The sequence below is a fragment of the Malus domestica genome, chromosome 04 (genome assembly GCF_042453785.1).
Source record: "Malus domestica chromosome 04, GDT2T_hap1".
Classification (NCBI taxonomy): domain Eukaryota; kingdom Viridiplantae; phylum Streptophyta; class Magnoliopsida; order Rosales; family Rosaceae; genus Malus; species Malus domestica.
The window spans coordinates 15,651,691-15,664,765 of NC_091664.1; the positions used below are offsets into that span (position 1 = coordinate 15,651,691).

Consider the following 13,075-nt stretch of genomic DNA (forward strand, 5'->3'; position numbering starts at 1 on the left):
TGGAGTTTTGTATTAGCCAATGCAAGGAAGCAAATGGTTGCTGCTGTCAATTTGTAAGAAAAAAATGAATAGGATTTCTTCGAAATTTGAATTATTCCTGGCCTTTGAGCTCTCCCACATTCCATCATTGATTCAAAGGATTGATTTTTTTTTTTAATAAAGTTGTTGGTGACCTTTGAAATCTCCTAGAATCAATTGATAAAGTTGCTGGAAAAAAAAATAAAAAAATATTTATATTTATTTCATTAAAGAATGCAAACGGGGTGGTTTCGGGTACGGGTTCGGAGCGGATACCCTAATAACCATAACCGAACCCGAAACCGAACCACTTACCTCATCGTTACCCATAACTGTAAAATACCCGATATTTGATCCCTCAATCCGAACTATTTGGATCGGTTACTTGCGGGGATCAGATTTGACGGGTTAAATTGTCATCCCTAATATTATGGATACTTTGCATTTGCATATCTGGAAAGAAGGGAGGAAGAAGGGTTTGTCCTTCAATGAAGGCAGTTAGTGAAATTGCTTGTCCCCGTTAGTGAAATTGCTTGGGACATTAGCAAAGTGTTGGTGATAGAGACTGGATCCAATAACTTGATTGGGCTTTTCATATTTGGTTCAAAACCATTGACTTGATTGAAGAACCACATGTTTGGTGCGTAGAATTGAATTGGATTGGATATACTGAAAGAAGAAATGAAGGTCATCTTCTAAAATTTCATCCAAGTTGACGGTAGAGAAAATGGATTTGTCATTAACAAAGTTTCTCCCTTCCAATCCCCACAAAATGATAGAATATCAAAGACCTCACGTTCAGGGCTCATTTATCCCTTGTAATTCATCCAATTCTTTCACCTGGCACAGAATCTGGCAGTTGAAATTCATTTCTTACCGCAACCTACTTTGAATTAGGGTTCATTTGGTGCCTGGGATTGGAATGGAGCCAGCAACTAATAAGCTTCAAGGTACATTAAAAGTAGATGTGAATGATTTCCGTTATGAAGGGATCTGACATGAAGGAAACATATGCCTTGTAATCCTAGGTGAACGCTTCAAGACCACAAGTTTGGTGCCTAGAGAATTATTTGGGATTGGACATATTAACTCATTGGATTCAGGTATGTTGAATGAAGAAATAGAGATTACTTTACCAATTTTGTCCAAGTCGAAAGTAGAAAGATGGTTTAGTAATGATCAGAACTTATCCTTCCAATCCTACAAATTGGAAGGCCATCGACACCTTATAACAAATCCATCTAATGTCTTCACCTTAGACGAAATTTAGAATTTGGCAACTTGGCATTCATTTCTATCATCAATAAACCTTGAATCTCGTAAGTTAATATATCCAATCCTTGTCGTCGAACATGACCTTTACGTATGCATTCATGTGCAATATGTACAGTGAAGACAAAGATTTCAAATATAACTAGCATTACTCCAAGCCTCATATTATTCAAATTCAAGTATTAATGTCACAATACAAAATAAGAAACCTCCCGCTTCTGATCTATAGATACTAACTACTACGTATGCCTCAACCGCAGCACAACCAAAGACAACACAAGTGGAGACCTCATAATAAGTCATTCTTCCTGGCTAGGCTTCCGCTGACTGCAATTACCCTATCCTCTTTGACAACATGAAACCGATGCACTAGCGATCTATAAATGATTTATTCATGAGATTGACGGCATCATCCATGAACTGCATTAGAAACATAATCAATTTATTAATTATTAAGACCTCTGGAACTCTGGATTTTCATGTTGTGTATGAAAGCAAAAACTGTTCTACAGTAAGTACTTGACAAGAATCAAACAAAAGTAAACCATCAATTATCAACAACGGTGGAGGTTACGTTCTGAAACTGAGACCACAAAGAAAGGAGTCCAGGCAAGAAGTCTTTCCTTATTCACTTTCAAAACAAGTGAATGATCAAAAATCAAAAGAGAATAGAGAAGTCTTAATTCCGCACCACAGATCTTCCACCAATCAGATATAACTGGAACCCAACCTCCCTCCCGTTCATATAAAAATCATCAATTTTGAAGAAAAAAAGAGCAGGTCTAGTCTGCGAAAACTAGGCCACAGCTTGAAAATACAAGCTGTTAAAGTCCTACAAACCCTAACCGCATAAGACATTTAGCAACAATTGATGTTGGTGTATAACCCTTTAGCTGAAGCTTGGCAGCAAGAATCATGTCTCTATGTTTTGTTTCAGTTTGAATGTGAGCCATTGGATCATAGTTCACATGGCATTTTAATCTTGTATCTAGCCTAAGTAATAGAATAAGCCAAGTGGCATCATCTCATAGGATGATAGCAATGAATGGCTAAGATTGTATTGTATGTTGAAGAGTGAAGGATCTCCCTTCCTTCTTCATAAAACGGTTAGATTGTATTGTGTGAAAAACGTCAATGAAAATTTGAAGAGACATCTTTGCAACTTCTTCTCTCTGAAACTCTCTCTATCATTGAAGACAACCTCCATTGAAATACATATTGAAAACACACACAAACATTAACATGGCCTCAGAGCCTGGTTTCATCGTCAAATCTGGGCGTGAAATCTGTGCGATTGAGCTACATCTTTGAGCTTCAATCGAATCTGGAAATTGTGATTTCTTGTATTCAAGTCTCATATGGCTGGGTCCGGCAATGTTGAGCTTAGAGCTCCGGTCTTCAATGGAGAGAACTATGAATTTTGGAGGATTCGTATGACAACTATACTGAAATCGTATGGTTTGTGGGAGCTGGTAGAAAATGGGTTTGAACCTCCAGATTCGAAGTCTGAGAAAGCTATGGTCGATGAGACGAAGAAGGAGACGACGGATGGAGTGTCGTTCAGTGAGATCCTGATGAAGGATGCTCGTGCGCTTGGAATGATACAAGGTGCAGTATCGGATCAGATCTTTCCCAGAATCATGAATGAAGAGACATCCAAAGGAGCTTGGGATGTTCTAAAGGGTGAATTCCGAGGAGATAAACAAGTAAGAAATGTAAAATTGCAAGGGTTACGTAGAGATTTTAAATATACTCGTATGAAGGATAGTGAATCATTATCTGTGTATCTCTCTAGATTGTTTGATATCATTAATCAAATGAAAAGTTATGGAGAAGAACTATCTAGGGAGAGAATTGTGCAGAAATTACTTATTAGTCTTCCGAAAACATATGATGCAATTTGTTCTGTAATTGAGCACTCTAGAGATCTTGAAATTATTGAGGTTCAAGAGGTTGTAGCTTCTCTAAAAGGATTCGAACAGAGGCTTGATTTACATACTGAGTCTTCGACTGAGAGGGCATTTGCAAGTTTAAATGTAGCATCTAAGGGTGTCAAAAGTGGTGGATTTTCTGGGAATCAAAGGTCTCAAGAGAGTTGGAAATCAAGGGGAAAAAATTGGGATTATAAACCAAACCTTGTTCAGAAGCAAAGTAATACTCAAAGGAATTGGGATCACAAACCCAATTATCCTCAGAGACAGAACAATACTCAAAGGAATTGGGATCATAGGCCTAATTATGTTCAGAAGCAAAACAATGTTCAGGGTGATTGTAAGTGGTGTGACAGGTTGCACTATGGGAAGTGTTGGTATGAAGGTAAACCAAAGTGCACAGGCTGTGGTAAGCCAGGTCATTCTATGAGAGACTGTCATGAGAATAAAGGAGTGCAGAAAGTTAATTATGTGACGCAAATGGGAGAAATAGGATCACTGTTTTATGCCTGCAATGCAGTGACCGATGTGCAAGTCAATAACTCATGGTACATTGATAGTGGTTGTAGTAACCACATGACAGGAGATGAGAGATTATTGGTCAATGTTCAGAGAGATTTGACCTCCAAAGTAAAGATGGGAACTGGAGAAATTTGTCAAGTGGCAGGAAAGGGAACCTTGGTGATTGAAACTAAATTGGGAAGAAAACATATACAAGAAGTAATGCTTGTTCCTGGACTTGAGGAAAACCTTCTAAGTGTAGGACAAATGATGGAAAACGGTTATTATTTGTTGTTTGGAGGTGATGTAGTTAATATTTTTTATGGATGGTCACTGGATAATTTAGTAGTGAGGGTACATATGACCAACAATCGATGTTTTCCTTTGACAATGTTGCCTGCAACACAGTATGCACTAAGAGCAGGTATCACACATTGTTCTCAGATATGGCATAAGAGGTTGGGTCATTTGAATGAGAGAAGTCTCAAGGTACTTGAAGAACAGGGGTTGGTGCATGGATTACCTAAATTAGAAATGTCCCAAAGTGTGTGTGAAGGTTGCATGTTGGGTAAACAACACAGAGACTCATTCCCTTCTCAATCGACTTGGAGAGCTAAAGATCCACTGGAGTTGATTCATACAGATATCTGTGGTCCAATGCAAGTAGAGTCTCATTCTGGAAACAAATATTTTTTGTTGTTTACAGATGACTGCACAAGGATGTCATGGGTGTATTTTTTGAGAAACAAGTCTGATGCATTTGAATGTTTCAAAAAGTTCAAGGCAATGACTGAGTTACAATGTGGATATAAGGTTAAATGTCTCAGGAGTGATCGAGGGGGAGAATTCCTTTCTGCAGAGTTTGACAAATACTGTAATGGACAAGGAATTCAGAGACAATTGACTATGGCCTACACTCCTCAACAAAATGGAGTGTTCGAAAGAAAGAATAAGACTGTGGTGGAGATGGCAAAGTCAATGCTACATGAAAAAAACCTTCCATATGCATTTTGGGCAGAAGCAGTGAATACTGCAGTCTATTTGATCAATAGGTGTCCTACCAAAGCCTTGAAGAAGTCAACCCCATTTGAAGCTTACAGTGGTAGAAAACCTGGAATAGCTCATTTGAAGATATTTGGCTCATTGTGCTATGTGCATATACCTTCCAATCTCAGACATAAACTGGAAGAAAACAGTCACAAGTGTATCTTTGTAGGCTATGGTTCAAGTGAGAAGGGCTACAGATTGTTTGATCCCATTTCAAGAAAGATTGTTCTCTCAAGGGATGTCACATTTGATGAGAATAATTTTTGGGATTGGAACTGCAATATAGATACTGGAGTGACATTTCCAGTTATCACTGAACATAAGAATCCTAATGAAATCTGTGAGGTTGATGAAAATTCTCAGTTTGAAGAATACAATGTTTCTCAAAGTGAGAATGTGCCTGAGAGATCTTCAACTTATGATGATACACCGAAGAAATGGAGAAGTATCAATGAAATCATGGCTCAATGCAACATGTGTGTTATTGAACCAGAAAGTTATGAGGATGCAGCTAAAGATGATTCATGGAGGAGTGCAATGAAAACTGAATTGGACATGATTGAGAAGAACAACACATGGCAGCTTGTTGAGAGACCATATGACAAGCCTGTTATTGGTGTTAAATGGGTCTATAAGACCAAACTTAATCTGGATGGCACTGTGCAGAAGAATAAAGCTCGGCTGGTGGCTAAAGGCTATTCACAAAAGCCCGGAATCGACTATAATGAAACTTTTGCCCCTGTGGCAAGGTTGGATACGATTAGAACTTTAATTGCCCTTGCTGCACAGAAGAAATGGAACTTGTATCAATTAGATGTAAAGTCTGCATTTCTCAATGGGGTACTGAAAGAAGAAGTGTATGTTGAGCAACCTCAAGGCTTTGTGAAGGAAAGTGAAGAAACAAAGGTGTACAAGTTGAACAAGGCTCTATATGGCTTGAAACAAGCACCAAGAGCCTGGTATGACGAGATTATACTTCAATAGTGCAGGGTTTGAGAAGAGTTCAAGTGAGGCAACTTTGTATGTTAAGACAAGTAAGGACTCAGGTATCATTATTGTCTCTATATGTAGATGACATTGTATATACTGGTAGCAGTCCACAAATGCTTGAAGAATTTAGAAATGACATGATGAAACACTATGAGATGACTGACTTGGGCTTATTACATCATTTCCTTGGAATGGGTGTGCTGCAAACTGAGAACAGCATTTTTATACACCAAAAGAAATATGCACAGAAACTAATTGAGAAGTTTGGTCTGAAAGAATGCAAATCAATTGCTACTCCACTTGCAATGAATGAGAGGTTGAGCAAAGTTGATGGAAGTGAACCTGCGGATGAAGGAGAATATAGGCAGCTTGTTGGAAGTCTGCTCTATTTAACTGCAACTAGACCTGATGTGATGTTTGCAGCAAGTATATTGGCAAGGTTCATGCATAATCCCACTAAGAAACATATGGGAACAGCTAAGAGGGTACTGAGATACATCCAGGGAACAATCGATTTTGGTATTGTCTTTGAAAGGGGAAAAGCTACTACCCTAATCGGCTATTGTGATAGTGACTGGGCTGGAAGTGAGGATGATATGAGAAGTACTTCAGGGTATGCATTCACACTAGGATCTGGTATGTTCTCATGGGCTTCAATCAAACAAAACACGGTGGCACTGTCTACTGCAGAAGCAGAATATGTTAGTGCAGCAGAGGCTACATCACAAGCAAAGTGGCTGAGATTTGTTCTAGAAGACTTTGGAGAAGAACAAGTGGAAGGAACTCAGATCTTGTGTGATAATACATCAGCCATTGCTATGGCAAAGAATCCAGTCTTTCATCAAAAGACAAGACACATCAACAGGAAGTTCCACTTCATCCGAGCCGCAATTCAAGCCAAAGAGATTGAGTTAGTGTACTGCAGGACAGAGGAGCAGATTGCAGATATACTTACTAAGGCTTTACCTAAAGATCGATTTGTGTATCTAAGGGAGCTACTTGGAGTTAAATCAGCCAAAGGGTTAGAAGGGAGTGTTGGTGTATAACCCTTTAGCTGAAGCTTGGCAGCAAGAATCATGTCTCTATGTTTTGTTTCAGTTTGAATGTGAGTCATTGGATCATAGTCCACATGGCATTTTAATCTTGTATCTAGCCTAAGTAATAGAATAAGCCAAGTGGCATCATCTCATAGGATGATAGCAATGAATGGCTAAGATTGTATTGTATGTTGAAGAGTGAAGGATCTCCCTTCCTTCTTCATATAACGGTTAGATTGTATTGTGTGAAAAACGTCAATGAAAATTCGAAGAGACATCTTTGCAACTTCTTCTCTCTAAAACTCTCTCTATCATTGAAGACAACCTCCATTGGAATACATATTGAAAACACACACAAACATTAACAATTGAACCATATTAATGTATCCAATAATAAATTTCATTATGGAGCTGAGCAAAGAGCATTCTAGACTTCCAATGCGATTTGACCCAAAACCACTCATTTGTTTTTTCAAATGTTTCAGAAGAACAAATTGGCCTCATATCATTTTCAGCAGATCGAACCAGGAATGATCTATCATAAGCTGGTTTTATTATTGGGGAAAATAATTTCTGAATTACTGTGCTCAGATTGTTTACCTTATCTAAACCTTCTTTCGTCCCTTTATTACTTTAATTATCAATAAAGTGTATCAATCTATTGACTTTCTTACTATTTTCTATTCCATGGAATTGGGGACAACGCCATTTCTCAAGAGCATTCCCAGCTTTATTTTATCTTTATTTCTGATTCTTCTAAAGCTATCTACTCTCATTATCAATTCAACAAGGGTAACTCCAAAAATGAAACAGATCTGAAACATTGAAACTTACCTTTCCAAGCTGCTTGAGCTCTCGCCCGACTGGTTCCAAAAATTTGAAGTTAACTTCAAATGGCCATACCTGTAAGAAAAACAGAATTCAATTAAAAATAATAATAACTAAGAAAGATAATTGGAGCAATCATCCCTAATCTAAAAATTCACGAGTATTGGTCCCTGAACGTGTAATAATATGGAGCCATGGTTGTTTTGGCTTCATTTTTCACCCCTTTAAACCCTTTATTTTGGATGGAAGTTCTAAGAGAGTTAGCGGAAATGACCATTGCTCCACATTATAACAAGTTCAGAGACCAATACTCCCGAATTTTTAGTTTAGTGACCAAAGCTCCAATTGGGCCAAATTTGAAGGATAATTTCTCCAATTTTCTCTAACTAAGAAGTACAAGAGACTAGTTATACAGATAATTGAATAGTATAAAGTAAAAACTTGATACAGCACAGTAAGCAAATCGAAGCATCACGATATCTCTATATGTTGCATTCTGAAATAGCATCTGTCAAACAAACAATTCAAGCAGAGGAACTATCCTCCTAAAAGTAGACACGTCACCAAAAAATAGCCTCTGGGAAAGCAGAACTAAATAGTCTGTGCAGCAATTGCAAGCGTTTATAGAAAGTAATAATTTTACGAATGACATCAAAAGGACAAAAAAGAAAGACCCAATTCAAACGTTAAGCAATGGCATATACTGCAGTGTTGAAACTTTACAAAGAAGCCAGTAAAACGAATTAAAGGAAGTAGAACAGGCAAACTAACATTGGCCCCAAGCGTTAGCAGATATTTCGATTCTAAATTCGAATAGGTACTGAGCATAACTTTAATCCTAAATTCCAAATTCAGATAGCATAACAGTTATAACAATCCACAAAAAGGCAGCAACAATTAGTAAAAATTTGGATGACTCCCAAAATTATTAATCAAAATTTGTAAATTAAAAATCTAATTACTGGATTAATGGACCAAATAAGTTTGAAGATATTTTTAATGATGGAAACAAAGCAGGAGGCAACCTTGAGACCAAGTAATTTGATGGGTGCAACTTGTCCAGGGACAATGCAATCCGGTCCTGCGGATTCCAATATAGCTTCCATGGCCAACCCACTTCCGACTGGATTCGGGTGCTGCAAAATTACACAATTTTACGACGAGCAAGATTATAAAAAACGAAAACAAAAATGTAATCAGAGGTGTAGAACGAGGGTAATGTTTGGAAGAAAACCGACCTTCATGACGGAGAGGGCATAGTTGGAAGTAGGGTTGGGGGCTATGCGGAGAAGAGGGGAATGGTGAATTTTGGGGATGGGTTTGATGTTTGAGGCCCTCCAAGGCACGTCCTTCGGGAGTGAAGAAGCACTTCCTCCTCCTTTGCGGGACATGCCTGTCTTTCGTACGTAAACTGACTATAGAGAGGGAGAGGGAGAGGGAGAGGTGAGCAAAGCTAGGTGGATTTTTGAGTTGGATGATGAAGATGATGAGGAGCAAAGCCGCTGGAGGTTTTGTATTTCCTTTTGGCGTTTGCCTTTTTTATTTTTCTGTTGTTAATATTTTTTTTAAGGGTTCAGTTTACTACTTTAAAATTTTTTGGTTTTTGATATTTGGTATATCAAGTTTTTTTTTTTTCATTCCAGAATAATACTTGAAGTCAAAAGTTTGGAACAGTTTCTTAGATTTGTTAAGGTTGCTGTTAAGTCGACCGTCAACCTATAACGCGAGGCTCACATGGGAGCAAGGTATAAAATATCGATGATATCGGAAATATCAGTAGTCCAAAAACACAGAAATATCGATGGAAATATCGGGATATTATCGATATCAATAAAAATTGTAAGAAAAACTTGAAAATTTTTATTGAAACTTTGCATGATATTTATTTAGTCAATTATCTATTAGTTTATCACAAAAAATTGGAAGGAAATGTATTGCATGATGGATTTAACTGATTTAAGTTAATTATATAGCGAGCTGGCAAACATTGTGAGTGTAGAAAATATGTAGTAATTAATTAAAGAAGTTTAAACACACCATAATCATTTATATATAATGAATTAGTACAATATTGAGAGGTTTTATTTAGGATATTAAAAAAAAGGAAGTGAATAAAATGATGAAGAATAATATGCCGAATTTGACACTTTAAATTTCTTATGCATAAGCATGTGTCTAGGCGTTGAAATTCCAAATTATAGTATATCAATTAACGATTGAAAATCAATACATTGAATAAGACTAAACTTTAATTTGGATGCCGATTATGTTTTTTCAAGTTCATATAAACTAAAAGAATTGAATTTTGGAAGCCAAGAGTGTGTCAATTGTTTTATAATTTGTCCGAATACATATATCAGGTTGCTGCTCAACGTAATTTGAAAGTATATCTAGTGCAAGGACTTGTCTTTTTTTGTAAATAAGCAGAGGGTTTGTAGCTTTTTTCGCTAAGCAGTAGAACATATTATCTTTGTTTAATCTTTAGCATTTGATCGTTGTCCACAAATATAGGATAGAAGACCTCAAATTAGATCTGTCTCTTACCTAGTTGGAGTCACAAGTTCACATGCACCAGCCCTCGCGGCAAAACGTTTTGGTTTCTGTAAGTGTTAGAATCCAACATCGCCCATGCGAGAGCAGTGAGCAAGCAAACAGGCCTATAAAAGCTACATTCCAAAGCTGAGAAAAGCAAACTTTCTGGGCCTTTGGGCTAAGATCAAGTGTAGTATCTTTTGAGACTTTTTAGCATTTTTTAAGTATTCTTGGGTTTTATCTTGCGATATTATTGATAAGGATATATTGTTCAAATAATGCATTAAAATGCTGAAAATGTCGTTTTTAATATTATCGCGATAATATTGATAAAAATATTGTTATATTTACGATAATTAAGTGGATAAGTGTGAAAATATCGTTTTCTAAAAAAAACGATATTATCGGTGAAATATCGCCGATAATATCAATATTTAAAACCTTGGATGGGAGAAAGTTTTAGTTGTAATGGGAACATAAATGGTACACCAAGTGTTTTAATAAGAGTAGTGAGAAATTTTATTTTTTAAGTTATTAACTTTTTATTACACATATCCCACTATTTGTATAGTGACATGTGGTGTACCACCCCGTATACCTGTTACACTGAAAAATCTCTCCTTACGTGGACACTAACTTGACGCCACATGTCAATATGGGCCCATTTCAACATTAGAAAATTAAAAAAAAATTAAAAAATCAAAGCCCATTGCTGAATTGGGTGGGAGCTTCACGAGGACGAGAACTTTTTAGTTGTGACGGGAACACGGATGGTATACCATGTGTTTTTATGCAAGTGATGGAAAATTTTAAATTTTAAGTTATTAATCTTTTAACACATATAACCCACCATTTATATAGGGACACGTGGTGTAGCATCTCGTGTGACGGTCACACTGAAAAATCTCTCCACGGGGACAAACCCATCTCGGTCTCCACTTTCTCTCTCGAACCCTCTTCTTTCTCCTCCACATCTCAGCCTCCTTCACTACCTCCGATGACTACCTCATCAACTGCGGCTTACCCTCCAACACTTCTGTCTTCAACCGGGTTTTTTCAGCAGACCGATACAAACCCGGGTCGGGCTCCATTTCGATCGCGACCAAAAATACCTCCCAATTCGCCCACCCTCTATCGCTCCATTTCTGGGGGCTTTTAGCACATTGATTGGTGTTGCAGAGGCGTAAGGAGATACAGCTTGTGCATGTTTTGGAGGAGGAAGAAGGGGTGGGGGAGGACGACGAAAAGGAAGTGGAAGAAGAGAAGAGCTTGGTGGGTTCGTCAACAATGGCGATGGTGTTGCTGCCATTGTCCTCCGGGAAAAACAACAAAAGCAAACCCATCCCCAAGATGGCTGCGGTCGGGAAAAAATCCCGAACGTTTCCTTCCAAATCCAAAGTTGTAGTTTTTAGGTTTTTTTTAATATCCACAAGGTATCCAGTCATTGTCTACATAAGCGTCACATCACAAGATAACAAAGCTTTTAACAAAAGGCTTAACGAATGTATGAAATTGTCCTAGAATTATCACTTAAGGTACTAGACTGGGATGAAAAAACTTGATGTGTCAAATATTGAAAATCACGAAACTTCAAAGTAATAAACTGAGCTTAACTAATATTTTTTTTTAAATTCTAACTGAATCCGCTATGTTTATTATGTGATGAATTTTGTGGCTGATGAATGAGCTAATTTAAGTTTATTGTGTTATTTTTGTCCAGTTTATTTTGATTAAGCTCATATCCCTTGTTGACATCTCTTAGTAACAACACTGCTGAAAATGTCTTATTGTAAGTTCATTTTGTTAGGCGTTTAGCCTCGTTTTTAAATAAAAAATTATGAAATTTGGCTGATAATATATTTTTATCAATTTCCATTTTTTTGGCTCTTAATTTCAAGGATATTTTGGAAAATGGTAGCTACATAAGGAGAAAAATTTGTATAGAGCTCGACTTGCCACTAGAATGTGTTGAGTGGTATTACCACCCGCTCAAAACTTGTCATTTATTAACCCAAATTAATAAAAGACTCCATATTAATTTTAAGTAAAAATTAAAAAATAAATTAGTACATAATTAATTTGTTAATTAAAATCGAATTACAAAAATAAAAAGCTTTAATTTCTCAAGCGCACCTTCTCCCTTCCTTGTTGTTCCCACCAACCAATCCACTCCGATCATTAAATCAAGGGACTTTTAATGAAAAAGTCTTTTTATTATACAATCTTAATCATAAGGAATTTTTTGTGTAAAAATTTCATAATGAGTAAAACTATTTTCTTTATTTACTCTTATGCCATTATTTCATTCATCATGGCGGGTCCATAATCTGTTTACATTTTTATCTGATGCTTCAATTATTGTACATTATTTGAATTGGTACTATTCCATATGCTACTTTTCATCTTTTACTAAATTGTTGCTAGCTCTCTCATGCTTCCATCATGTTGTCAATGTTATGTAGTTCTTCTTTTGTTTAAATTGTTCTAGTATTGTTCATCTCCTTCTTCTAATTCTACCTCTTTCTCTATCTTCTTTTACCTTGTAATACATATTTGATGTTTCTCCTTTAAATTTTTTAGGCTTCTGGTAGGGCTGATGAAAAGTTTTTGCCTTGCTGTAAATATACATTTCTTTTTCTGCTACTAATATCATATCATACCTAAAATCTTCAAATTCATCTAAAACCAACATTTGGATTCCTCAATATCTCAGAATATTTTTGTACTAAGGAGTCCATCTGTATGGGGAGATAGAGGATAATCTAAATGACTCTTCATTAATCATCATTATATGCCGAGCTTTCTCCTTATATATGCATATGTACACATTCTAAAGGACCACTAATAAAACTTATACAAAATTTTTTCCACTCTTCTAGATAATCTTCTGCTATTTTCTTAAGCTTTTCAGAAAGTGAT

At 36.6% G+C, this 13,075-nt stretch overlaps 1 protein-coding gene across 1 annotated transcript; it reads right to left on the reverse strand.

Annotated features, from left to right (window-relative positions):
* Positions 1 to 1,420: 1,420 nt before the first annotated feature.
* LOC103449990 (uncharacterized) lies at positions 1,421 to 9,171 on the reverse strand. The gene is made up of 4 exons (XM_029101056.2): positions 8,863 to 9,171; positions 8,650 to 8,760; positions 7,631 to 7,699; positions 1,421 to 1,710 (listed from the first exon to the last, which is right to left on the reverse strand). The coding sequence occupies exons 1-4, from the start codon at positions 9,013 to 9,015 to the stop codon at positions 1,660 to 1,662; spliced, it is 384 nt and encodes a 127-aa protein (XP_028956889.1). The 5' UTR covers positions 9,016 to 9,171; the 3' UTR covers positions 1,421 to 1,659.
* Positions 9,172 to 13,075: the final 3,904 nt, after the last annotated feature.

Bases quoted from the DNA above. Each gene is read 5' to 3' on its own strand.
- LOC103449990 (XM_029101056.2), bottom strand. From the start codon at position 9,015: ATGTCCCGCAAAGGAGGAGGAAGTGCTTCTTCACTCCCGAAGGACGTG. The intron at 8,761-8,862 runs GTCGGTTTTCTT...GTAATTTTGCAG, and splicing joins ATGCCCTCTCCGTCATGAAG to CACCCGAATCCAGTCGGAAG. The intron at 1,711-7,630 runs GTAAGTTTCAAT...TTTCTAATGCAG, and splicing joins AGCTCAAGCAGCTTGGAAAG to TTCATGGATGATGCCGTCAA.